This window comes from Cottoperca gobio, chromosome 6 (assembly GCF_900634415.1).
Source record: "Cottoperca gobio chromosome 6, fCotGob3.1, whole genome shotgun sequence".
Classification (NCBI taxonomy): domain Eukaryota; kingdom Metazoa; phylum Chordata; class Actinopteri; order Perciformes; family Bovichtidae; genus Cottoperca; species Cottoperca gobio.
Genome location: NC_041360.1, coordinates 13,653,700 through 13,680,346, shown reverse-complemented (window position 1 = coordinate 13,680,346; position 26,647 = coordinate 13,653,700). Strand labels below are relative to the sequence as shown.

General features: G+C 40.0%; 1 protein-coding gene across 2 annotated transcripts in view; it reads right to left on the bottom strand.

Moving 5' to 3' along the window:
• shank3a (SH3 and multiple ankyrin repeat domains 3a) overlaps positions 1–26,647 on the bottom strand; it is a 133,530-nt gene that overhangs the window by 84,503 nt on the left and 22,380 nt on the right. For both annotated transcript variants that reach the window (XM_029432994.1, XM_029432997.1), the window contains exons 2-5: positions 25,980–26,183; positions 23,020–23,091; positions 1,302–1,410; positions 524–675 (exon numbers count right to left, since the gene is read on the bottom strand). In XM_029432994.1, coding sequence (XP_029288854.1) covers positions 524–675; positions 1,302–1,410; positions 23,020–23,091; positions 25,980–26,183 — 537 coding nt within the window. The remainder of the gene's footprint in view (positions 1–523; positions 676–1,301; positions 1,411–23,019; positions 23,092–25,979; positions 26,184–26,647) is intronic.

The following is a 26,647-nucleotide window of genomic DNA, read 5'->3' as shown; positions in this document are numbered from 1 at the left end:
TAATGTAGGACTGTATCAAATTATTGTAAATTAAACTATATAGATTTTATTTGGAGAAATTAAAACCTGTCGAAGACTTATTATACCAACAGCAGCAACAGCTTACGTATGTTACAAGGTCCAACGGACATTGAATATTTGGATAATGACAATGACTGAGCTGTAATAACCAATTTCATTTTCAACAGTTCTGGCTCAACAGGAAATCAATTAGATGACTCATGTAAATCCTTTCATTTCAACAAGTGTCTTCAACAAGCCTCCTCAAACCAGACACATACAAGGCCAGTCATTGAATATTCCAGTCCATTCAAAGAGGGCATGTTAATCCTCACATGTTCAGTAATTGCTCAAGCTCCCTCTGTACTCAATTGCTCAAGCACCCTCTGCCAGATATTGCCTACCTGCAAACTCTGCTTTCCCAGAGGGAAAGTTTGCAAGCAGGAAATTGGTGTAGCAAAAGAAAGAAAAGAGAGGAGTCAGCTTTCTGCTATGATTGTGTGTGTGTGTGTGTTAAACTCACTATAAGTGCTGTATGGTTCTTGCTGCGCACGGACTTGTGTAGGGCAGTAATGCCATCTTTTGTTCTGAAGTCCAGATGCGCCCCTCCGCTCTTCAGCACCTTGATGAGCTCTGCACATCCCTCCAGCTGTACTGCCAGCGTTAGAGGACATTCTGTAAAATATAAAAACAAAATACAAAAATATCCAAAATTGGCCACTACAGTCATTAAAACTGTTGGTTTACATTTTAAGCGACTCTGTATTTGGATAACTGCCTTGGCTATGGGGATTGTCACCCTCGAACCTGCCTAAGTGACTGCCTCCTGTTGGTGTTAAATCAAAAAATTCTTATGTTCCCTCTGCTTCACAGCTCCTCTGTCAGACGACAGGTCACCCAACAGGGAAATCTCCTTTATGGCTGGACAAACATTTGCATAAACGCTAGGAGATTAGCAAAGAGAGTAATCCAGCTTTGCCCAATATGCAGAAGGCTTATTTCAGAAAAAATCCATACATGGAGAAAGAGTGAGAGAAAGAGAAAAAAAAAAAGAGAGAGAGAGAGAGTGAGCGCGAGAGCGAGAGAGAGAGCGAGCGAGAGAGAGAGCGAGCGAGAGAGAGAGCGAGAGAGAGAGTGAGCGAGAGAGAGAGCGAGCGAGAGAGAGCGCGAGCGAGAGAGAGCGAGAGAGAGCGAGAGAGAGCAAGCGAGAGAGAGCGAGCGAGACCGAGCGAGAGAGAGCGAGCGAGCGAGAGAGCGAGCAAATTAATTAACTAAAGTCTTCTGAGGACAGACTTCCTTACCTCCTGTGTCTGGATCATGGAAGTTGGGGTCCAGGCCTTTTTCCAGGAACCTTGTGACCTTTTCAATGTTCCTCTGCTGCACATACTCCATAAACTTCTTCAGGTTTGCCTAATGGAGGAAGACAAGGGAGCGGGGAGAGGGGAGAAGTAGAGGGAAAAGACAGCTGTGATTGGGTGATGTCAGACTCATGAGGATGGGGATGTTTAATAATGCAGTTCAGAGATGAAAGCTTAAGTCACTGCTCTCTACTTCTGTGTTTGAAGGTTTATTTCTGTTCTGTCATGCCAAGCAAATGGACCATGTGCAGTAGATATACAAGCTATAATAGGATGGACCAAAAAAGACAAGGAAAGGGCAGTAAAGTAACACTGAAATGAAGACCTTTCCTTTGGATATTACTGCCAAGAAAATGAGATTCTGAGACTAACGTCACAATTTCAGTTCAAACGTAATGGTTATAATACTGTACAGTGCCTGAGAGCAACACTTTCACATCACTGAGTCCAACATGGATGCTTAAAACCATTTCCATAAAACAAGCACAAACCTGCGTGCAAGTCCTAATTCACACATAATGTACACACACACAAATACACTTCATTTCCTCTGTGACTTGTGATTAAAACTATTCATCACCTCTGCTGATGGGTATACGCCTGTAGAGTATAGAGTGAAAAATGAAGCTATGAACAAGGTTACAGCACTAACATTTCATAATAGATTACTGTAGCCTAAAGTATCAGGGCAACAATCTATCTTGGACTGAGACATAATATTATAGCGTAGAAAATGACTATATACTGTATCTACAAAAGACATTATTTAAAAATAAGAATTATTAAAAGAAATCTACTATACTATAGTTTAATACTGAACATATACAATATCAATGAAAACATGGATGATAACCTAATGTGTATCCTGAGGATGTAATTACACAATATCTGCAGTAACCAAATGAGCTTCACAGAAAACTTTCATTACTATTGCATTCGCTGTTTCTCAGCCTCAGTTATTACATAACATCCACATGTGCAATAGCCTCCAGGCACAGGCACAGGCACATGCACACGCACACGCACACGCACACACACACACACACACACACGCACACAACTTGATTACTTAGCACAAGGAATTTAATATAGCCTCACAAACTTAAACACATACCAACATGTAGACTCACATGCAAGAATGCAAACAGAACGCAGCAGAGATTTCTGGCACTCACCATCATGTATATTCCTCGTTCTTAAAAGTCACACCCTACACCTTCCGAAGCTCACATCACATACTCCCTTTCTCTTCACACCAAGTCATCTGCAGCCCGCTTGCCTCTGCAAGCCTGCCTCTTGTTCAAACACACCACACTGACATGCTGCGAGGAGCTGCCGTCCGCTTCTCTCACCATCTCCAAGTCAAACTGAGTGAGAGAAATTCACTTTGGCTTTTCCCTTTTTTTATCTTCTGTGAGGCAGTTGTTATGGTGATAGGATACAAAGACAGCTCCGGCAACCAATGTACACATGAGTGGGAAGAGCATTGAGGTTGTGTGTGTGTGTGTGTGTGTCCTGCACAATGCCTCGAATACTGCCTTGAAGTGGCTTGTGATGTTTTGCCAGTGATCAGCTGGATCTGATGTGTATTATATTGCCTGTTGAACATATTGCCATCTTTCTCCCTCTGCAACACACACACACACACACACACACACACACAGAATTATTTACAAGTCACCATGATACACTAACAATGGTCTAAATATTCAGAGAGAAACAAACACAAGGCTGACATACATAACATATTATTGTAGAACTGATAGATTTAATACAAATATGAACACAATCTTTAATAATTGGCAATATTAAAAAATCATGCAAAAAATCTTTGCATGTCTTTTATGTCTCCTCCTTTAGATACTGCAATTCTCTTTCTTCCTGAAACTGTGTCATGTTCCCAGCTTGAAAAAGATATTGCAGAAAATCCTTCAGCTTTTAAGAAGACTCATTTTATTTCAACCATTTGTGCACTGATTACCTATTACTTTTATTAGCAATCACTTATCAGTAGATAAGTCTATATTTTTTCCTTTTCATTCATAATCCAAGCTTGTGCATGCACACGCTGCAGGGCTTGGCAATGATTGGCAAGTGGGGTAAAATCCTTCTCCACAGGTTATCAAATTCTAGTGAAATTAAAAAGTAAAGTGGACAATTGTAAAAGGTGCAGGAATCTGTTTGCATTTCATTCACACATAATTGTCCCTCGTGGGCTGTCATACTGTAAGTTAACCATAGTCTGGATGTAGCATTCTTTCTGTTGTTTTCTGGGAAGAACACTGACTTAAAAAAAATCTTATAATGACTTATGGTTATGATAAGGTGGTAATAGTTATGCAGCCTGAAACAAAAACAAAAACAAATTAGGGGCTGCATCATGCACACAGCAGTAGGTGAAATCATTGCGTACATAAAACCCACTGTATCAGCAAAAAAGCAAACGGGTTAATCATGGAATCATCTTCGATAAAACTTTGGTGGTTTGGGGGAAAGACCATTTAGACCAGTGCCACATCATTGATTGTGTATTTACTTTTTATTACAATACAACATTTAATGTAAAATGAAAGTAATGAGCATTACAATCACCCGTCCTTGCATGTCCTGAAATCTAGGGAGCTAAATGATTAATCGCTCAACCCTTAAGAAACCCAAACACAAGTGTTTGGTCAAACTATGACAGACAGACTCGATAGACTATACAGGCTATACAAGGTGTATGAGGCAAACTGTTGTTGTATGCGTGTTGACTTCTGTGGCAGTCAACCCCGTTTGTAACGGCACGACAGCCTTTTCTGAAACCACTCAATAAACTGCCCTAAGAGGTTATAACCCACTAACACAGAAGCGCCAGTCATCCACAGTAATAGGAGATGGTCGAGAAGCTGTGATTGAGCTCATTGTAAGTGGTCGTGTATGTACACTGGGGAAGCCATATCGTAGTACTTCCAGATGAAAGCCCGATTATTGTTTAGGGAGACGTGCAATACAAGCCCCTAATTTTGTGGAGTACAAATCCATTTCTTTATTACCAGCCTTTAACCTGGCAGTTGCTGTTGTTGCTCCGGTGCTAAAGTAGCTTCAATTAGCTTAAGGGGCATAACAAACAGACAACTTAATAGATAAATCTGTTCTAGCATGCACAACAACAAAAGGCCACAGCAGCTTCAGGAGAGTATTACATTTCTTCTACGCCAGACTAGGTCATGCCTCTCCCTTATATACATTCTTACAGCTCAGTTTGATTACGTTTTAATGTGCGGCCGTCCGATGTAGTTACCTCCATATATAACACGCAAGCTCACTGGTAAAATCCATCACATACACATGCACACACAAATGCAGTATTGGGATCTAAACCACAGCAACATGTCCTCTCCAGGGAGGCAGGGTAACCCTAGCAGAGATAAAGAATCAGAAGGGAACAAGAAATAAAAATGACAGATACATACACAAGTAATGTGCACATGTACGTATAGACATGAATAGCTAAATACCTGCGCATGCTTATGTACACATGTTGAGACACAGGGGAGGACAGGAAGGTAACTCTGCCTCACCATAGCACCAAGTGCTGAGGGGCACTCAGAGAGACACAGTCTTCAAACACTACAGATCATCATCTCAGATTGAAAAAGACCCTCAGTCATATATCCTGATTTAACAGGACTGCTGCACAGTTATAAAACGAGCACACACATCCTGATTTCCTTTAGAAGGAAAGATGTGCTCTCAGTCATTCCATATTTATGTTGGCCAATGAATGAGCAGACAGTGCCCATCTCTTGTCAGTAGTCATTTGATAACTGATAGAGCAGGAAACTCTCTAGCTAATATAACAGTCGTCACAACATGTATCTCATTTCCATATTCTTAGTCTGACAGTGTCTCACCTCAACTGCTACTCAAATATCACAAAGGGGTTTCGGGTGGTAACAGCGACAGTAATACTAGTGGAACATACAATGGACTGTTTGCACAGCCACAATGGATGGTTTATCAACACTGCTTCAATATGCACAAGGTCATAACCAAACTAGTCAGAGAAAAGCAACTTGTTAACAACAATGTGATTATCTCATTCCATTCATGTCCTTCTTTCTATCTGCCATGATATATCCGTTTGAGGCTAAGCTTGCTGAGGTGATATTAAAACAGTGTGTTCTTCCATCTCATAGCTATCCCACAGTTTGCAGGCTGTACCATTAAGTGTCAGACCCCAAATTGCAATGAGCACACAGATTTGATCACACCCTCAGTTCTGTATCATGGATTTTGTATTTTTACTATGTTGTTTATCCTGTACACACGACATCTATTGCACGTCTGTCCGTCCTGGGAGAGGGATCCCTCCTCAGCTTCTTCTTCCATTTTTCCCCCTTTAATTGTGAGGTTTCTTTTAGGAAGTTTTTCGAGGGTCTAAGGACAGAGGGTGTCGTATGCTGTACAGTCTGTAAAGCACACTGAGACAAATGTGTAATTTGTGATATTGGGCTTTATAAATACATTTAATTGATTTACAGATAATTATATTTACTCATTAGCTGTCTAGACTCCAAACTTTGACACAAAGCTGGACTGGTAGTATATGCAGCATCTGTACATACTACTGTCATGATGATGGTGTAACACTACTGTGCTGGATCAACAACAACAAAAAGACAAGCAAACAAAGGAAAGAAGAGAGAGAGAGAGAGAAATGGCTAAATGAAAGATAGTCTAATCTCAGTGCAGCAGAGCAAGAAACAGCAGCATTAATCAACTCAGAGAATCTATGGCAAGTTACCAACTTGTTAAACCAAGAAAATATCCAGCAGATTCACTTTGATGCTCGGCACGAGGTGTCCTCGTCCGCTCTCCATATGAGTAGAAATTACTTCAACAAAACCATTTGATTTGTTCTGCGTTTGATACGAATATGATTTTTGTTCCTGCACATTCTTTTCACAGATGGCTACAAAACGTTTGTGCTTCTACGACTGGAAATAAAAAATGAATAATCTAATCAAGAATCTAGAACATACATTAGGAATAAAAGTAATCTTCAATTTGGAATGTAATAAATTAAAGACACTCCAGCTACTAGTATTAATGTTGAATTTGGGTTCATTCAGTAACCTGTGAGATGACCCTCCCTAAAAATGTAACTTCACTGCCGTATATAACAGTAGCTGGTTATTTAGCCAGCAGAGCCTCCTGATATTGAGGGACGGGCCTGGTTACTCCCGCTGCATTTAGGAGCTTAGAATTGCTGGAAATAGTTTTCAGAATTACACCTGGCTGACTTCAGACTCATCACTAAGTCAGGGCTCTGCCCTCTCATATAGACTTTCTTTTTAATATTGGCACATTTGGATGTGTGTCCTGAATGCTATGCAACACCTTGTAAAGGATCACCAAGCACAAGTACAAAATAAGTGGACGAGCTACTTCAGCTAGCATGACGAAGATGGTAAAATTGCCTTTTTTTAGTTCAGTACCCTCAGGAGGCTCTCGTCTCCTCCTCCACAGGGGGGATTATCTGACACTACCTGATAAAAGACTGGGTAGGAGGCCAGAAATTACAAAGACAACTTGTCTCCCCCTCCCTCCCTTGCTGTCTTCCCTGCCTCTTTTGTTCTGCCGGTATTCTCCCTACGTTTTTATCCTCCTTTTCTAAAATGTTTTTGCCCTAGCTTCATAAAAAGGAGTTGTACACACTCAATGTCATTTTCAATAGCTAAAGTGCTTCCGTGTGTGATCCATACAGCTTGTACATATGTATGTCAGACACTTCCATTGCCCTATATTTACATTCATTACCACATGACTGCATAGCCCCTGGTCCCTCATAGCTGGCCTACAGTGCACTGTGCCAAGGGTGAGTAGTAATTACAACGTTCACCAACATGATGCTTATTCGGGAGGATCATATACTGACCTAATGTGAGCTGGCCCGTAAAATACACACATGCTCTAAAGTGTCACAACTGCTTAGGCAACAAACAAAGTGAGCCAGTGTAGTAGGTCATAGGTATGCTCTGGGGACAGTCAGGCATCATGATGATATGAGTGCAGCCTAAACAGTTAGAAAATAGCAGAAACTTCAAACAGACGTGGAAGTCTGCTGTCACTGCAAACCGCATTACAGATTCTGTATTGTGAAGACAAGCGTATGGTTAGGGTCAAAGATATTCCCACATTTACATAAAGGCCCATTGCTTGTGCCTACATGTGACGTACACTCATGTGTCTAAAGTCCACAAGAAGGAGTTCAGACCGACTGCATTGTGTAGTGAAGTTAGCCATTTCATAGGGTTATCCCTGATACTTGGCAACAAAGAAGACTGATCTTATCGTGGCTACAACTGACTCACATGAGGCTACTTTGTGCTTCCGACTCATCAGGTATGCCCCGTCAGCATTGAGCTGTCATATTTGTAAAGCAAAGCCTATTCAGATGCCAGGTGACTTGTCTACTCAGCCTGTTTGACAGTGACGCGGAAAATGGTTGTGAGACTGACTGATATTCTGATAAATCAGACCCAACAGCTTTACTGATGAGCAACACAAATAAAACAGTGGTTAATTTGATTAAATGATGTACGTATAAGCACTCTGTTAATAAATAAACAAATATGTAGGAAATTATTAAAATATACAATGTAATGTTCCAAATTACAATCACCATCAGGGGGCAGAGATTCAGGAAGTGGCCATTAATACTACCCTACCAAAAGCATTAGCTGATTCGTTGTATGCAATAGAGGTCGTCTTACTATAAATTGTAGCATCAACATTTAGAAACAAATTAAAAGAGACAAATGCCTCTTCTTGTGTGTATTCACGTCAGCAAACACAAACACTGTTATCTGGAACAGAGTGTTCCTGATTCTCTGTCTGTCTGTGCTTTGTTGACAGTCACTTATATAAAGGCTGGAACGAGAGTGGGCAAGCCTTGACCTCCGTCTCCCAGATGCTTTGTACAGGGGCCATCCTGCTGCAGGGGCACTGCATTTTAATTAGACACGCAAACCTACAGTAGAGAGACACAACTCTATTATTATTACATACAGTACATGCAGAATCTGGTTACATTCTCACCATAGCTTTTAACAGCAGCAGTAGTATTTGTATTCTTATTAATTATATTAATATATAATATAATATTTTATATTATATATTTCCTAATTGTTTTTATAAAAAAGTTAATATCTCTCAAAAATAAGTTACAATTAATTGACATAATAGATTGAAATAAATGTCCTGCATCACGCACATACCACAAATTAGAATATATCAGAGTACTGCATGTCGAGAGAAGGACAGAAAAGTGCTGATTTGAAATTGTATTTTCAATTTGGAATACAAATCATATTCTACAACATGCAATAGAAATGTGGGCTTTGGTAAGTAGTGCTAGGGTGAGGAAGGAAAGGTGTGATAAATAAGATAGATAACAAACATAGATAGGCAAGCAGGGAAAAGAAGGCAATCCCAGTTTGCAGAGTGAAGACGTTACAGGCTTCTAGTAGCATTGTATACTTCACACAAATGGGTCTTTTTGATAATCTTATAAGTGTTGAAGTTGAGGAACAGACTCAAGTCACAACTGAAAATAAAGGGAAGTATGAAGTCTACTCACTCAGCTCCTTAGCTGAGGAAGATAAAAGCAAGAGGTATCATGTAAGAATACTAAGATGCACTTTAAGTCTTTGGCAAAACCACAAAGCAAACGGTGACAGTAGAAACGCTATAGCGAAGCAGTCACTGCTGCAGCACCTTTTATCCAACTCAAAATTCACTTTCAAAACAGAGGCTACTTAAAAAACAACAAAAAAACAGGCAAATTGGTTAGCTGCTTTTTTAGTCAGTTTATTCTATAATTCATGTATATTGCAGAGTATGAAGGTCTGGAAGCATATTCCCATTAAAAATGCAACACAATGATATGGTGTGGTGTGACAGGAACACAAGAAAATGGGATCACGTGAGGGGAAGGATTGGAGGAGAGTAGTGCAAAAAAGACATGATAGAAGAGAAAAAGGGTGACGATAAGAGATGAGAATAGAGGGGAGCAGAAATCTATTTACAGCTCTAATCCTTCTCATCCTGTGCAATATTGGTTTCTCTTGAAACTGTATGATAATAAAAGACAAAGTAACTCCTTTGACAGAAACAAGCTACTAATACACTGTAGAGTTGTTGTGTAATTCTGTCATTTATTATTGTGGATGTTTACTCTAAAACAGTCGAAAGTGGGTTAACAGTCTGATCATTTTTGGGCTCAGGTGCAGTTGATATCCGGTCTGTTCAGGTTTTTTCTTCCTTTTTCATTTTCAGTCCATCCCAGGTTTAAGTAAGGCTTTGTATGCTGAAAAACAAGCTCAGCAGCAAAGATGGGTATCATTTTCCTTTTGTGGACATGCCAGTAAGGGTCACTCCACACTGGCAAATTCTGTTACAGTAGATACAGTTAGTTTTGGTCTTTGTCTGTATTCTTGCTGACCATTGAACGAGCCAATCTTATTATAGCAAATAATGGCTCCGTGTCAAACAGGCTCCTGGCTGGCATGCTGTCTGATACAATGGCTGTAGAGAAAGCACTAGCATTTTAATCTAGGATAAATATGTACTGTAAATTCAACAGTGTGTGGGTGAGTGAGTGAGTGTGTGTGTGTGTGTGTGAGTGTGAGAATGAGTGTGAGTGTGTGTGTGTGTGTGTGTGTGTGTCTGAGTAAACATTTGAGTCTTCAGAGAATCATAATTATTTTGCTTTCTATGACAAATTACAACAAAGGTCCATTGAATACACAAGTGGGCAATATTTAAATTAAGAACACATTTTGTACCCATACTAACAGTAAACAAAAGCAGACACATACTACTTACTTCTGGTATAAAAGTCTCTGGCAATATTTTCTTACTCTTGAACACATCAAATAATGGACTGCAATGTTTAATCTCTCCATTTTGCACATCTCAGCAAACACTTGGGCAGCTGCTCAGCTCAGGCTCTTTCAATTTGTCATTCGAATTTCTACAGTAAATATGTTTTCCATCCAGAAAAGGGGGAACGCAATTTAAAAAGGAAGCCATGCTGTTAGCATATTAACTGCCCTAGCGATGCATAGTTCACTTTTTTGAACTACATTTACGCACAGTGACCAGATGCACTGTGTTAAGTGTATGTAGCAAAAACGTTAATTTGAAACAGCTTTGGAGATGTGTTCTTGTGGGATTTGGGAGGTTGACACGACTCCACCAGAAACCTGTTATGATTATACAACACTTTAGGGCTTAAAGATGGCTCGGAAACCTGAATGAAACCATCTTAAGGGACAAATCAATGCAGCTAACTGGGCTAGCAACAAACTAATACTTAGTACTAGTACTTAGCCATATTTGCTACAATAATAGCTGATGAATGACATACTGAGCATCAGGATGGGCAACAATAGGGTGCAGAAGTGGTTTGAACTGTTTTTGGCAGTGAATCCAAATCACTATTGAAAATGTAAATCCAAGCTGACTACTACTACTGCTGCACACACACACACACTATATCTTACTGGTGGATTTAGTAAATCTGTCCAATAAAACAACATATTAATTAACCTTCTTAGTTTAATGTGGGTGTTTAAACTCCCCAAAGAGAAACAGAGCTGCTGTGTACGTGCTGCTTCACGCTTGTTAGAACAGATTGGTGTTTCTGTGTCTTATTGATATGTGTGTATGTGTGTGTGTGTGTGTGTGTGTGTGTGTGTGTGTGTGTGTGTGTGTGTGTGTGTGTGTGTGTGTGTGCGTGTGTCTATAAGTACTTATGCCTCTGACTGTTTAGACTTCAGCCTAGAGTATGTTTGTCTGAGAGAGTGAGAGCCTAATCTCCAATATCCATACCTAACCGGATTAAAGTGTAATGCTCTCAGCTACAATATACTGTATGACAGAGTTTAGACTTGATCCCAAGAAATAGGATTTTCTGTGAGGGAATCTTCAACCTTTATACACACACACAGACACACACACAGACACACACACACACACACACACACACACACACACACACACACACACACACACACACAATTTATTACACTAAACACAACATTAATTTATGATGCATGCTGTAAAAACAAAAAAAATCCCACACACTCAAAGACAGTGATGGGGGGTGCTGTTACTATAGCAACATCACTGATACATCCTTGATTGTAAATGTTTTTGTGCAACATGCAATTCAATTTCACACCTTTCGAGTGAAGATTTAGAAAAAAGCCTAACATGTACACAAGACACAGCACCTATCATAATGTTATGTTATGTTCTAAATAACTTGCTCCCACCGCGTCGCTTGTTGTTTCAGCATCTCAGTCCTTTAACTGTGAATTGTTGCTTTCAGTCTTGTTTATGTAGGGGGCTCCTGACCTTTTTATTGATGTTTTTAAAGGGTAATAGAAAGCAGATAAAGGACAAAAAGAATAAGAAACAAAGAGAGAGAAACAAAAATGCCTCTCTGCATTCAAGCCTAAAGCCAGCCTTTACCTGGAGCCATGCCATCTGCTGACACAGCATGCACATACCACTATGGTTACCCAAATACGTAGGCTCTCTCTGTTTTTAAACAATATGAAATGAGAAACTATACGACAGAAAAATGTATCGGATGCAATCCCTCTAACATGGAAAATATGGAAGCAGTATTCAGTAAATGTGATCATTTACTTCCTTTTTAGGTCAAATTTGTGTCATTTCTAAAGCCAAAATTAAAAAAAGAAAATTGACAGTGGTAGTCAAATGGAGTTCAAACACCCATCCAACCAGTTCAACATGTGATCTTAAAGTAAATGCCTAGCAACAGATTTTGAATAGGAAGTCTAGAAAATGTAACGCTAGCAAATTGCATCACCACTCACACTACTACAAATCTCCCTTTTCTATTGATAAGAACAGTGTCAGAAGGCATAGTCATACTGTGACAGTGGTAACCTGCATTTACTCTTGATCTCATGAGTCATTTTAGCAGATGTGTGTTGAGTCTAACCTCTGTTGCCCGGCTCCTGGAAGTTCTGTCTGAACGTAGCAGCATGGTGCCTCCTGAGTAATCCTTTTCCGAAGCACTGGAATGATATGTTTTAGCTCTGTATAATTTCTAGTATTCCTCTTGGTGAAATACAGTTTGGGCAGGCGAGACAGTATGAGCTAGCTCTGATAGGGTTGGCTAGAGGCTGGAACAAAGCAGTGCAAAGCCACGGCCTCTTTTCCACTCATCAACAGACTCACAAACATGCAGAGCACAGGCTTATTGTATGTGGACCCCCAAACACATTCTGCTATACGCTTAACCAATTCCACCCACCCTCCTGGCCACACTGGCAAGCATGGCTTTGTCCAGCATTGTCCCTTCCATCAGTACAATTGAGCTCTAGCTTACTTGCCAACCATTAATGCAAAAAAAAAAAAAGGCAGTGGCATACAGCAACACACAAATGTAAATGTGCAGATCTGTGTTAATGACACGAAGAAACACACACAGGGACCATTTCTATGAAAGGCTATTCATGGATGTGGTTACAGTGGTACTCCACTCAAAGTCTATGGGCTCTATTTTATAGGGTGTTCTGCACTCACAAGTCGTAATTGCACAGGGCAGATCCGCTGGTTTAAGTTTGTGTAATAATAAGAAAATAACCGCAGTAACCAAAGTGCTTATTTGCACATCGAAATTGTCAGTTTGATTAATTATTCTGCAATTCTACTAAACTAAACAGGCACACTGTTCCATGAAAAAACGCAGATCAATTAAAACTTCTCTCTGTGCTAATAACTCCCTCTGGGCCGTTTGTTCCTGCAAGTCCTCTCCTCGTGTTTCCATCCAAAAACACAGGGTAACCGGGCAACAGCTACGCACACCATCTTATTTTTAACGAGTTAAGCCAAAGTGTGTGTTTAAAGGGGATGGAAGAAGCAAATGCGATTGTCTTTGATTGTCACAGCCTCTAACCCAGCCACCTATAATACAGTATATGATAATACATTCTTTCTGATCCTACATTGGAGCCAAGTGCTCCACAGGTGTTTGCGTGGCACATCCCTAATGCACTGAGCAGGGCACACTTGATTGCAATCTGCGACGAGCTGCAGGCTTCATGGAAATAGAGCCCCATATGTGCAGTAAGCTCATTATGTGGCCTGAGATCATGGAAGTTAAAATGGACTATAATTAAGACCAGGTGGCATAAACTATGACATCTGCAAATCATCGGGTGCACCTGTAAGGTAGACAACGCTGTGTGTGGCGACTGAGATGGAAGAAGTTAATCTAACCAGACTCTGGTAAAGATATGACTGTTTGGAACATGCTGAGCATACAGACAGATAAAGGAGATTGGAAGTTGATTATGCTACAGAAGTGGTTTGAGAATAAATATAATATTGGATATCATTAAACATTATCAAACATGGTGGCAACCATGAATTAAATTCATGACAAGAGTTAGTCACAGTTTCTACAAGGGTTGTTTGATATTCAAAACATAGATTTGAGTTGAGTAATGTCAGTGTGCAGTCTAAGTTACAGTCAATAAATGATATCACATGAAATATGACAATAGAGCTCTATTGTTGTTTGTATGACTATGTATGTTTGTAGCAGGGGGAATGCATGCTGTCATCAGAATCAAAGGGTCCAGAGAAAGAAAGAGCTGAATCAGGTCCAGTCATGTGCTTTTAGACCGACACACAAACTGACACCACAACCGAGGCAGGCAGGCAGGCAGGCAGGCGGTAGGGCGAGCCAGAGGATGAACCACAACTAAACAGACTAAAGGTGAACAGACCAACTGGAGCTCCGCCAAGTAAAACTTGTGTCAAAATACAGCTGAAATTATACCAAACATTATCCTCCCCTACATTTGAACCTTGGCTACAAACAGGCCTACAGGCTACAAAGAAGAGGGCAGTCCGCTCCAGGCTGACACAGGGGGTTTGTGGGTAGTGTATATATTCAGCCAGATGATTATTAAAACGCCATTGTACTTTATGCCTCTGGCATCATTTTCTACAGCCATCTATTCATACTGTCTGACCTAGAATAATGGAGTATCCTGTTAGTTGGATGTTATACTGTATGGAGCAAGAACTATACAATGTGTTATTTCTTTATTGTGAAATTAACTTGTGCAATGAAGTGAAACATCATCAAGACCAAACTGCAAGTCCAGTTCCAGCTCAGTTAAATGGATGGATGCAAAACGCATGGTCGCTTCACTTTTTGTCAAAAACATCAGTGGTGATCAGTGGTGTGCCACATTTCAGACGCACACACAAAACAAAAAAAAGGAGAAAGTATGTGGAACTTTGTGCCAGAGAAATAGCTTCTGGATGGGTTTACATTATCTGCAAGCAGGAAGAAATAAGAAAAAAAAATGTATTCTAACAGTGGAGGCATGCAGCTGTGGTGTCATCCACCACAGAAATGTCTGTAGAGTATGAGCCATCATGCACGGAGTTGAGAATGTGGAGTTGATTGCATCCTTTATACGGCAGATGTCAGAGACTGACTGGTGGAAGACCAAATGGGAAATTGTAGGATTTAACCACCTTCTCCTTGTTTTGTTGCCCATTGTCACATGGTGAACAATGGTTCTTCTAAGACTGGAGGAATACATTTCTCTATCAAAGTATTCATGCATTCTTATTTAAATAATCTGACATCAGCTGGTAATTTGTGGATGTCACCCATGTTCACATGTCAATGCAGATCTTAGTGAAGGTTTTAGACTGGATACATCACCAAACTGTGTGAGTGCGATGACACATTCTGGTTCAAAATGTAAAGTGGTAAAGTGCTATGAACAACACATGTCTCCCTATCCTCTATTGCACGTGACATAAGACTGATCAGAGCCAAGAAAAATGAACATTAGCAGTAACTGCAAGCAGAGACCCAAATAAAGCTTCCTGGTGTGTTATGAAGAACCTGCGGCTATCGGTTCTACATGGCCTGGTTTCAGAGCATGCTGGACACAACATAATCAATTCCTTCTTTTAAATCTGTATAATCACTGCCTCTCTCGCTCTCTTACACACATATCCACACCCTACTGTAAGAGGGGAGGTGAGATACTCTTGTGGCGATGAAAGTAAAAGACATTAGTAGAGTATAAAGTTACAATTTCTCACACAAGAACTTGCACACGTGTTAGGGAAGAAGTAGCACACAGAAGACACAAACACATTCGGGTGGGAGTAGTAGCCTAGTAGTGTATGGAGAGTAATTATGAATCTGTAATGCTAAATAAGACTGTCACTCTACATGCCAGGGGAAAAGCAAAAGAACACAAATCACACTTTGGTGCAGTGTGTAGTTCTCATGGCTGTTACCTACACTAGCTGGATGTGTAAAGATATGAAGAACAAAGTTACAAAACAACAGAAAGGACATGGTGAAAAACTGTAATGATGGGTTTTTATACCCCATAGATTCTACTGAACGAATAATTGACCAAATAGACTTATGGAAGACATTTTTGTGTTGGATATGTTGTAGAGTAGGTCAGGCTGCCCATTTGTGCAGTAGCTCAGGTCAAGCTGCCCGCAAGGCATCCTGTTGACAGCTGCCACCTGCTGAGCTCTCACTGACTGAAACTGACAGCTCTGGGACTCTCAGTGGAGGTTCACAGAAAATACTGTATTAGCTTAACAACTTTACCCAATGTACCACAGCTATTATGCCGTCTTTTCAGCTCTTTGCAGCTTTGTCTGTCATCCGACACAGACACACTGTGAGGCCGTCTCCATCAGAGACCATCAATAGCAGGTTATGACAGCAATGTGACACAAGCGGAGCATTATAATAACAGAAAGAAAAAAACTAAATGCAAGTTTTGTCCAAGAGAGACCCACGGGCACACGCAGTGTCATGTGCATGCACACAACACATTTAATCCAGGAATGTCTACCACATACACACGCACAGAAACACGCATATATTTGCCTTACTTATTCTGAGATCCAAAAGCAATACACAGCCACTCACACTGGCCACAGCTCGACACAGACAGCCATACTTCCTCTGACATATCAGGAACACACACACTCAAACACAAACACAAACACACACACACACACACACACACACACACACACACACACACACACACACACACCTATGGTTGGTAACAGAACCAGTGCAAAGAGAAGCATTAGCATTCTGTCAATGTTTCAGACAAGACTGCACCAGCTCTTCACACAGCCAACATGCAGCAGAGCATAACAACAGAACGAAAGCCAGAGAGAGAAAGAGAGAGAGAGAGAGCACAGACAGGGATGAGTTGGGGAGTGTTCAGGAATTAATTAGAGGTAGAAAGTATGAAACACAGAGAGACAGAGGAGGGAAAAGACATCTTTTCACCAGAGATAATGATTAAATTAAATTAAAGAGATGATGAGAGCAATTGGGGTACCTTACTATTGAGTCTGGCCTTCCTGGCTTCTTTAGTTTTTCTTTCTCTTCTCTCGGCTGCTCGTCTTCTGCCCAGAGCGGATCCCATCTCACACACATGGACACACTCCACGTCACACACTCACTCCCGTAGGTAAGCTACAGTGCCAATGCCAAAACATCATCCACATGGCCATATCCAGTGCCCCTCCCCCTCATCTCTTCCCTTCTTCTTCACTACCTCTCGTATTGTCAAAGTAGCACATGCACACTCACATGGTCACTCACACAAACAGTCAAGCACAGACACACACACTGACTCCTGTGCATGCACAGACAGACGGAGAGATGGTAAGGGGGGATTTTGCAGGATGCTGGAGAGAACAGAGGGAGGGAGGGTAGAGAGAGACCCAGAGAAGAGGGAGGAAAAATAGAGGGGAGGAGAGAAAGCGTAATATAGAGGGAGGGAAAACAAAAAGAAAACGAGAGAGAAAGTGGGTGGGGTGTAGAAGCGAGAAAAGATAAGGATATTCCTAGAAATAGGAAATATAGAAAACAACAGGACATAGGCAAAAAAAGACTGTATGATGCTGGAGGAATGTTTGTTATTACAGACCAAACCAAGTGTCACATGACAGTGGGAGCTTTAAAACTATTAGACGCATGTTCACTCTAACACAAAAACACAGACGCACACATGTTATCTCAAATTAGAAAACCAGCACAAGCATTTTTCCGCTGAGCCCCTGTCAACTGGGGAAATATTTAGAAAAATCCCAAGTTCCATGTCTGTGTCCATCATCTTCCTTTAATGGGATTATCCATAATGGGAGCTTTGTGTATGAGGGATTCCCCAATGGAAATATCCACTCATCCTGTGCCATGCATCTGTGTGAGTGAGTGTGAGTGTGTGTGTTTGTGCATTGTTTGTGTATTATGCATAAATTCCCACATCAAATTCCATGATGGTTGCAGTTGCAGTAACACTGCACTGATATGAGGGTTTAGGCACTTTACAATCCTCGGTGGCATCTCAGAACAATATCACACCTACAATGAGCTACATTCTCTGTGTAGTTTCATTGTAAATTGAAAATAATGCAGGAATTGTCATTCATAAATACAATAAGCAACCAACAACAATACAACGCCTCAGTGTAGGAGGAATAGCATTACTCTGCAATACGTTTTATGGGGGAGCCTTTTGTCAATTATGCTTTCCCACACATGTACACTATCAAAAAACCTGGCATGATGTGAGCATTGGTTTAGCTAGTGAATCATATTGAACGAGACTAATCATGTTTACCAAAAGAGTAAGCACATTTTATATTTTGATATTGTGTGCAATCTCTCAACTGGTTTATGATATTAGAGCTATCAAAATGCCCTCAGTCTGGCAGTGTGCTCTGTGAAGTCAGTGACCACATTACCAAATAGTGCGTTACTAAATGCTCTCTACTACTGTATTGTGTATGCCTCTTTAGTTTCTTACAACCCACCCCCTCCCTAGCCATCTCTATGGCCATGATGTCCAGGGCTTCATTCATAATGATATACACAGCATACCTATCTTTCTCCCTTTTTATTCATCCAACCATCTGATCGTTAATGCCTACTGTCTATATATATATTTTACTGGCTGCAAAGGTAGAATAGTCCAATTAACTTTCGCACGCATGAGATCTGTTCTCCAGAACACGTATAAAGAGTTCCTCACAAGATCACATAAATCTGCACTGATCAATCCCTAGGAAAGGCTGAAGCATTAGTGCTCTGTCCCTCATAAGTAAGACAGGAAGAAGTGGAGGATCTTGATCTAAACATGTCACTGTAAAAAGGTGATGAGTGATACAGCTAGAATATTTCTCTTCGACGTGCAGCCGTAAAAACAACATAGTATCCTGGTTTTAAAATGACACCTCAATATACTGACATCATCATATCGCTAGAGTGAATATATACAGAGTAAAGATGTGATATTGTAATAAAGTGAAGACAAAGTTTATGGGAAAGTGTAAGGGTAAAATCAAGTTACGACTGATAAAAAAAAAAAAGACTAAAAAAAGGGATTGGACCATTTCTAAACACTGGAAGACTATTTTCACACTGCAAGAAAGCCACCCATTCCAGAGCCCTGTCTATCACATGGCCAACCTCCCACACCAAACACCCACACTATTTGTTTCATGAAAGTATACTGTGTGTGTGTGTGTATTCTATGCAGCCACCCTGCGTGGTTAACCAGGACAGTTTTGGGGTGAGAAGGTCTGGTTGGGTCGGATGTAGGGAAAGAAAGATAGAATGGGAAAATCCTATCAATTATGACCTCATTTCAAACTTTAGCCTGCGGCTAATGAGCTCCATACCAGCAAAGTAGGCTAATGCCTGACCTCTGCCTGACAGGGCAGCTTGCTGCAGGATGAATAGTGAACATCGTGACTGCTAAGGCTGCAAGAGTGACCCTTAACAGGATTTCCCTCTTTACCCCAGGAAGTCATTATGCAACAAAAGTAAATGTGCCATTCAGAAAAAAGAGAGGGGGGGGTCAAACGTCAATGTTCCATTACTTTGTAACATCACTTGCTTAAAACTCATCTTCACTAATGCAAGCACAAGAGAATATTTAGTTTTTATTACCAGGGCCTAGCCAGAGACCTGTAAAAAAACCTTCAACATGTACATGAGTATGACTAATACTATTGCTACAAATACCTAAACTTAAAGTTTTTAAATAATTGTATTGAGGAACTTTTCATATATCTGCTTATATTAAGCATATATAGTAGAGTCAGATCGCAGTTGGCTCTGACTTCAACATGATTTCCGATTTGGTTATGACCATGCAAATGAATAGTATTATAAGCTAAGCTGCATTCCTTCTACATTACTTTCACTGAGGAACAGTGGATGCTGTAGCATAGTACAGCAGTCAAAAACACCAGTATGTTATAGATACATGCTACAAAACAGATATTTGACCTGATATTGTCGGGGAAAAGTATTTTCTCCGGCCCGGAAGTGAAGTCTGGACCTCTTCCTCGAAAACTTTAAATCTAATAAGCTATTACATTTCTGGTCTAGTTCTAGTCTTAAAGTTATAACAGATTCAAAAGAAGTTCACTGGAGAAGAACAAAGTCAGATAAAATAAAGTTTATTCTTACATGAAAATAAGAACTTTTGTACATCTGCCCACACCTCTATGACGATACTGAGGCTAAAAGGTCATTCATTTCCCATCCTCTTAGTCTCCTGACACTAAATCAAGGCACTGTGTTTTTCCCATTCTCTCTTGATCTAACACCTGTGTCCACATGACATCTCCATACATAAGGCTTATCTAGCCTGTGTGAGGGGTGCTCACTGGGTTATCATGTATCGTCTAGGTCGGTCATATGCCCTGTCTACAAGCGCATATCACCCCCTTCCCTCCTGCGCGATATGCTGAGGGTCTCATAAATCTGTCCTTTATAGGTCAACTTGGGGGCCTACTTTTTCACTGTACAGTGTTCTGTGTCAATACAAAAGAGATTGAGTATATTAAATATCACACATTATTGACTATTACATGTTATTATCATATATGTTAAATACAAAGTACTTGCGGGATGAATATGTACTACAACAATATCTCCTATAATGAATAGTGTCTTTGTGTTCAGGTGTCTCTGTGACAGATTAGTAAAAGAGGAAAACAAAGAATGACTATGGCTGCTTCTCGAGCATGTGCAGCCAAATTACTAACCTCCTGCTCTCAAGTACCACAGCTATTCTGGATCACTCATTGCTAAAATAGTGGTTTTTCACGACCCACTCATGCCGTAAGATAGTGTTAGTGGCTCGGAGATTCACACTCTTTTCTCCATTTGAGAATTTTACCAGTTCCACTTCTACCGGCCTGTGAGAGCGGCCAATCATAACAAAAGCTCTCTGTATAGATGATTTATTGTGTTAAATTACCACCTAAATTGCATCTGGGCAGAAACTGATCTTGGGTAAGTATGTAGCACAGCAGCAGACGGCAGTACCTCACACCAGACTGGTTAGACAAGAGACAATATTTGAGAGTATGACTCATGCTTCACTTCACTGCTTTCCTGCATCTCCCTGCCCATTCACTATTTCTCATCCTCGTTCTCTCTTAGAGTCTCAATATAAGTACACCGAAGAAAAACTCACAACTCACAAGAAACAGTAGATGAACAAAGAAGTAAATGAACTTAAAGTTCCATCTATTTCTAAGAAATCAGTTTCATATCACAAGCATATCCAGGACACAGCTATGGACTCCCAAAACAGGCCACATGTTGGCCTCTACTTTCCAAATGTTCAACGGTGAAAAGTCTTTCACAAGGAAATGGACCATGACAGAAAAATGCTCTACTGTACGCCATTTTTCAGCAAAAGCAATGCCTGCACACTCTTTTCATTTATTGTATATAGAATAGTATTATGCAATATCATGGATAGACTGATTGTTCTGAAGTACAGTATGTCTGTTCTTTAAGTTGAAAGCAACTGAGAAACATACGATGGACGAAAAAGCAGCTGAATTTATATTAAAGTGACAATTGTACAAGTTGCAGACACCAATGCAGTAATAATGTACAATTTCAGAGGCCCTTTTGCTAAAACTTTGGAAAGAAACAGAAAAAAAAGATAATTTGTTACTAGGAAGTGCAACTCAATAGTCTTGAACCACCCAATGTTTGCTAGGCACTTTAGTTCCTCAACTATGATAGTGAGGATTAACGATAGGATCAAATCTTCTCATGGGATATATATGGAGTTCACTACAAAGCTAAATAAGTAATATGCAGCTAAACTGTTCTCAGAAGCATGAGTCTTAGCTTCAGTACAAGAAAAGCACATCTAAGAACATTAGTCACACATAAGGGTTGATAGCGGTGTACTTTGTGGTATTTTATTCATCAGATTATTATGTGATGGAGCATGTTCAAAAGTGTTTGACAAAATCGGCATAAGCTGAAAAACTAAAATGTTATTTTCTCAGTGAAGTCCAGATGAAATTGGAAAATGGGCTTTTGACAATCACAAGGCTAAAATAAATTAAGGATGCATGAATGATCCAAAAAGCAGCTCCACGATTTTGTACTGTAAGCAGCAGCTGCTCCCCACTATTGTTCTCTCTAACACAAAAAACACTCAATTGACACTGTTAATTCTCACACACACACACACACACACACACACACACACACACACACACACACACACACACACACACACACACACACACACACACACACACACACACACACACACACACACACACACACACACACACACACACACACACACACACACACACACACACACACACACACACACACACACACACTAACCCTAACCCTGTATCTACGTTTGTGACCACCGTGTGCCAGCGTTGCCTCTTTGGTCCTGTTTGCTAGTTTGGACTGCCTTTTTGTTGCAGTCTATAAACCTGCCTATCATAGTACACAAATGTCTGTTACACATATTCTCAACCTGATGTGAGATCAAATTCCATACAGACTCTGTCAACATAATTTTAAAAAATGTAATCTCATGAACTTTGCTTTAGAATTTGATTTAATGTCTAGTTTGCCTTATTTTCAAAGTGTGTTGGTGCTTAACAATAGAAAGAAAAATCACTCTGTGCCGCATTACATGTCATGTTGTGTACCATTGTAGTTTGTATGTTTGAGTGGTACAGGATATTATGTGTTTAACAAGGAAGGAGATTACAGTGCTACCTGCTGAGTATTTTGACAGAAGCAATTACAAATAATTGGAGACGGATACAATCGGATTGGGGTGATACAAATGACTGGAAATAAGTGAAACCATGAATACTTTAATCTCCACCTGTTAATTTTAACGGCTATAGGAGCACAAAATAGACATTGTCACACACAAATTGTCCTCATGCAAAGATCTTAGGGCTCTGCATGGCCTAAAGAGATAACTTCAATTAAACATGAGTGAACCAACAAACACAAATATTCAAACTATTACTGAGGTCCTCTTTCCAAGCATCTTATAAAGATTAGAGCATAAAACGGAACCAGAGCCAACCCTGTACTTGCTATAACCACTTGGCCTCCATGCTATCCAAGCTTTAACCAAAGTTCTTTGTACTGCATCACGTCATTCACTCACTTAAGAAGGCTGCACAAAGCATCAGCTCTTCAGATGTCAGGATGACAGAGTGAACAGCTGTTTGGTCTTACCTTGGTGTGGAGCTTAGACAGCTGCTTTTCATCCAGGTGAGTCTGAGTGTAGACACGTCTTTTATAGCGGAACTGAAACACGACAAGAACAAACATAAGAGGCTAAGCATGTTATACCCTTTCTTTTTGTTTTAACTGCTTAACAATACACGCAAATTGACAATAATAATGTTAATTATCAAAGTCACTCTTAATTTGTCACACAGTATGAGCTTCACAGACAAAACTATGTCAAATATGTTTTGAGAGAGAGAGAGAAAGAGAGAGAGAGAGAGAGAGAGAGAGAGAGAGAGAGAGAGAGAGAGAGAGCGAGCGAGAGAGAGAGAGAGAGAGCGGAGAGCGAGAGAGAGAGAGCGAGCGAGAGCGAGAGCGAGAGAGAGCGCGCGAGAGAGAGAGAGAGAGAGAGAGAGAGAGAGAAAGAGCAGAGATACATTTTGACTCATTTAATAACTACACAATGACATTAGGGGACCAAATATCTCCCTGTATATGACTGTCATCTTTTCTCATCTGTCCTACTTGTTATCTTTTCACACTTATTACATCTTGCTTGAAAACCCATCAACTGCTCCTTGAAGTCTGAGTATAAAATATAAATTGCAAAACAATAAAAGAAAGGTATCCAATTTCGACTGAATAAATTAGCAGGAGGGACTTTGGATACAGGTTTGACAAATTAAAAAAGACAAGTTGATTGAGAAAGTGTTTTTCCCCCCTTTGAGTTAAAATTGTTTCTACAACTGGAAATATCAATTTAGTATGTCAAATAGCTAATGGAGGAAAAACAACATTGAACTTGGTTGACCAGACATTCATTTGTTTATACAAAGCCTGTAAACAACCGCATATTGTTAAGAAAGAAGTTAGAGAGGTAATGAGAAGGTCGGAAAAATAATGTGGCAAATATTCTAACAAAATTGTGACAATACACATTGTAGAGCTGAACATTTCAACATCGATCTTAGTAGTTAGCTATGTGAGCAGTGCAAACTGAGAATGGATTATTTCAAAGTTGGACCCTTTGTGTTCTTTTTCTACAACAAGCAAGCTGCATTTCATTTCCCAAATGATCAAAAACCAGATTATTCAGGTGTTTTGCAAGATGCTTTCTTAATAGATAGGTGTGTGTGTGTGTGTGTGTGTGTGTGTGTGTGTGTGTGTGTGTGTGTGTGTGCGTGTGCGTGTGTGTACACACATCTGTTTGTTCTACAATGTGTGGTATTCACCAACAGGGCAAATCCACGAAACAGCAGAGTGGTTTTGTGCTGCTAATCCAAACCTGTCAATCATCTCTACACACCACAGGCCTTAGGGAATAACTGCTGAACAATCAATGACACACAGTTTTCCGACAGAGTAGGAGCAGACACTCCCACACACACACAAACTGATTGGAGCCCAACCTATTCAGCTAGCTTGTTAACCTTTGCAAATCCAAACATAGAATTAAAGGTAGAGATGAAACAGATAAAACAAGTAAATTCCTTTATGTAGGCTACACAGTTTAAATGTTTAATTTGTAATGGTATATATTGGTATTGGCATATGTCAATGCTGTTCTACTGGCATATTATTATGCCACTTGTAATGGCATGTCACTAATGTTCCGGACATATACCACTTCCCACTGGTAGATGCCAGTTAAAACCAGTATTTTCCTGATATTGATCCTTAAGCACAGACATTAGTAGATAATGGGTTTTTTTGCCCTTATTGTACAGTTTGACAGGGTAGAAGCAGACATGAAATGGGGGGAGAGAGTTTGGCATGACATCCAACAAAGGTTCCCAGCGACATTGCAGTTATAGTCTAGTATAGCAAGTGCCATGGCTAACTACAATGGCATACACTGTAACCACTCGGCTATCAAGGCTCTGCAACATTTCATCATTGTTCATATCGCCAAAACTGCACCACCAATGAAAACATGTAAGTATGTAATAAAAGAGATAAAGTACAATTTACAAAGCAATCTGGGACTATTATGACTAATAAATGTAGTTAATAATAATAATAATAATAATAATAATAATAATAATAATAATAATAATAATAATAATAATAATAATAGCAATATCTCCAAAAGCATCAGGGGTTGACATTAAACTGGGGCTCAAGGTGAAAAGAAAATCTGTATTATGCTCTTCATTTCTTATCATAAAACTACTGAAAACAAAGACGGCCAGTCAGAAAACCAACTGGAATATTTACACCACTGTTTGTAAAGCAACACATCTTTGTACGCCTGCGTTTCTCTCAGATTAAAAAACATGATGGACAAGCACAACAATTATCTCCAAGAGATGACAGCCCCTGCAGACAACAGAATGTCACAGACTGCCATTGAGCCTGGCATTATTGCTGCTAGATTTGACTGACACATCATGACAGGAAAAACCTTCACTGCATGCACAATGATGCACATACCCACACCAACATACTGCATGTGTGTGCCTGTGAAGCATACACACATTTAAACATTAAAAAGACCACAGCAGATACTCTTTAATAACAATAGTTTATAAGAGGGTTGACAAACTACAACAGGCGGGGACTGCATACCCTTACCTTGTGGTTATACACTAATATGACATGATTTAAGGAAACTTACTCTTACCTACATTATCTGTATATCTGTTCAGTCTCCTTTTATTTTTCAAGGCTGGATTACTAACAGGGCAAGACAGGTAAATGCCCCCAGGGCCCCAGATAACACAGGTGCACTGCACATATAATATGCTCTATGTACCACTACATTGCTATAAACAAATGCTACAAACTTTGTTTGCAAAAAGGATTAATACAATACATCTGAAACACACTCACGCACTACACAGTGATACGGTGATTCTTCCCCCAATTATTTGTTAGATCATAAGGTACATACAAAAAGATTATGCATGATGTGGTGGCTGCTAACACTTCTTAAAGCCTCATACATACACATGATCCATACCTACCTCCAGGTAAGGTACAGGAGCGATGGATGGGAAGGGGTATTCCCTTAGCTGTCTCTCCTCATCCAGAAACTTGCCCGCCTTGCTGTTGTAGGCCGGCTGGAATAGGCCATAGTTGAGTACATCCTTCAAGCTCTGGTTGAGAGTACACAAGATCTGCTGCTTCGACAGCCAGATAGGAGCATCCACATTGAATTTCATGCATTTCTGCAGACACAAGATCAAAGGAGGGGAGAAGGTTAAGCGCATGTCATTTTTTTTAAATATCACATATTGCACTTCAGTTAGGTAAAACCAAGAGACTGAAGAGTGATATTTTACTATTACAGATTTACTATTACAGATTATTACAGATTGAATTTCCAATGTCAGGCTTGAGAGAAGCCGGGGCTTGTATTGTAATATGCAACTCCCATGTAAGGTATGCTAGCATTTCATCATTAACCATTACTTTACACAAAAGGTCATCCAGTGCAAGTTACCATACTAAAGTAAACTAAACCGAAATATAAGGAATTATAGGAACACTCCTCATTTTTCAACAACATAAATGTGAGCGTTCATTATTCATGCTCTGAAAATTAAGCTGGGCAATATGTTACTGCTACACAAATAGCTCTGTCTCCAGTCATAAATAAAACAGTTCACAGGTACTGTATTGATGCCCGTGG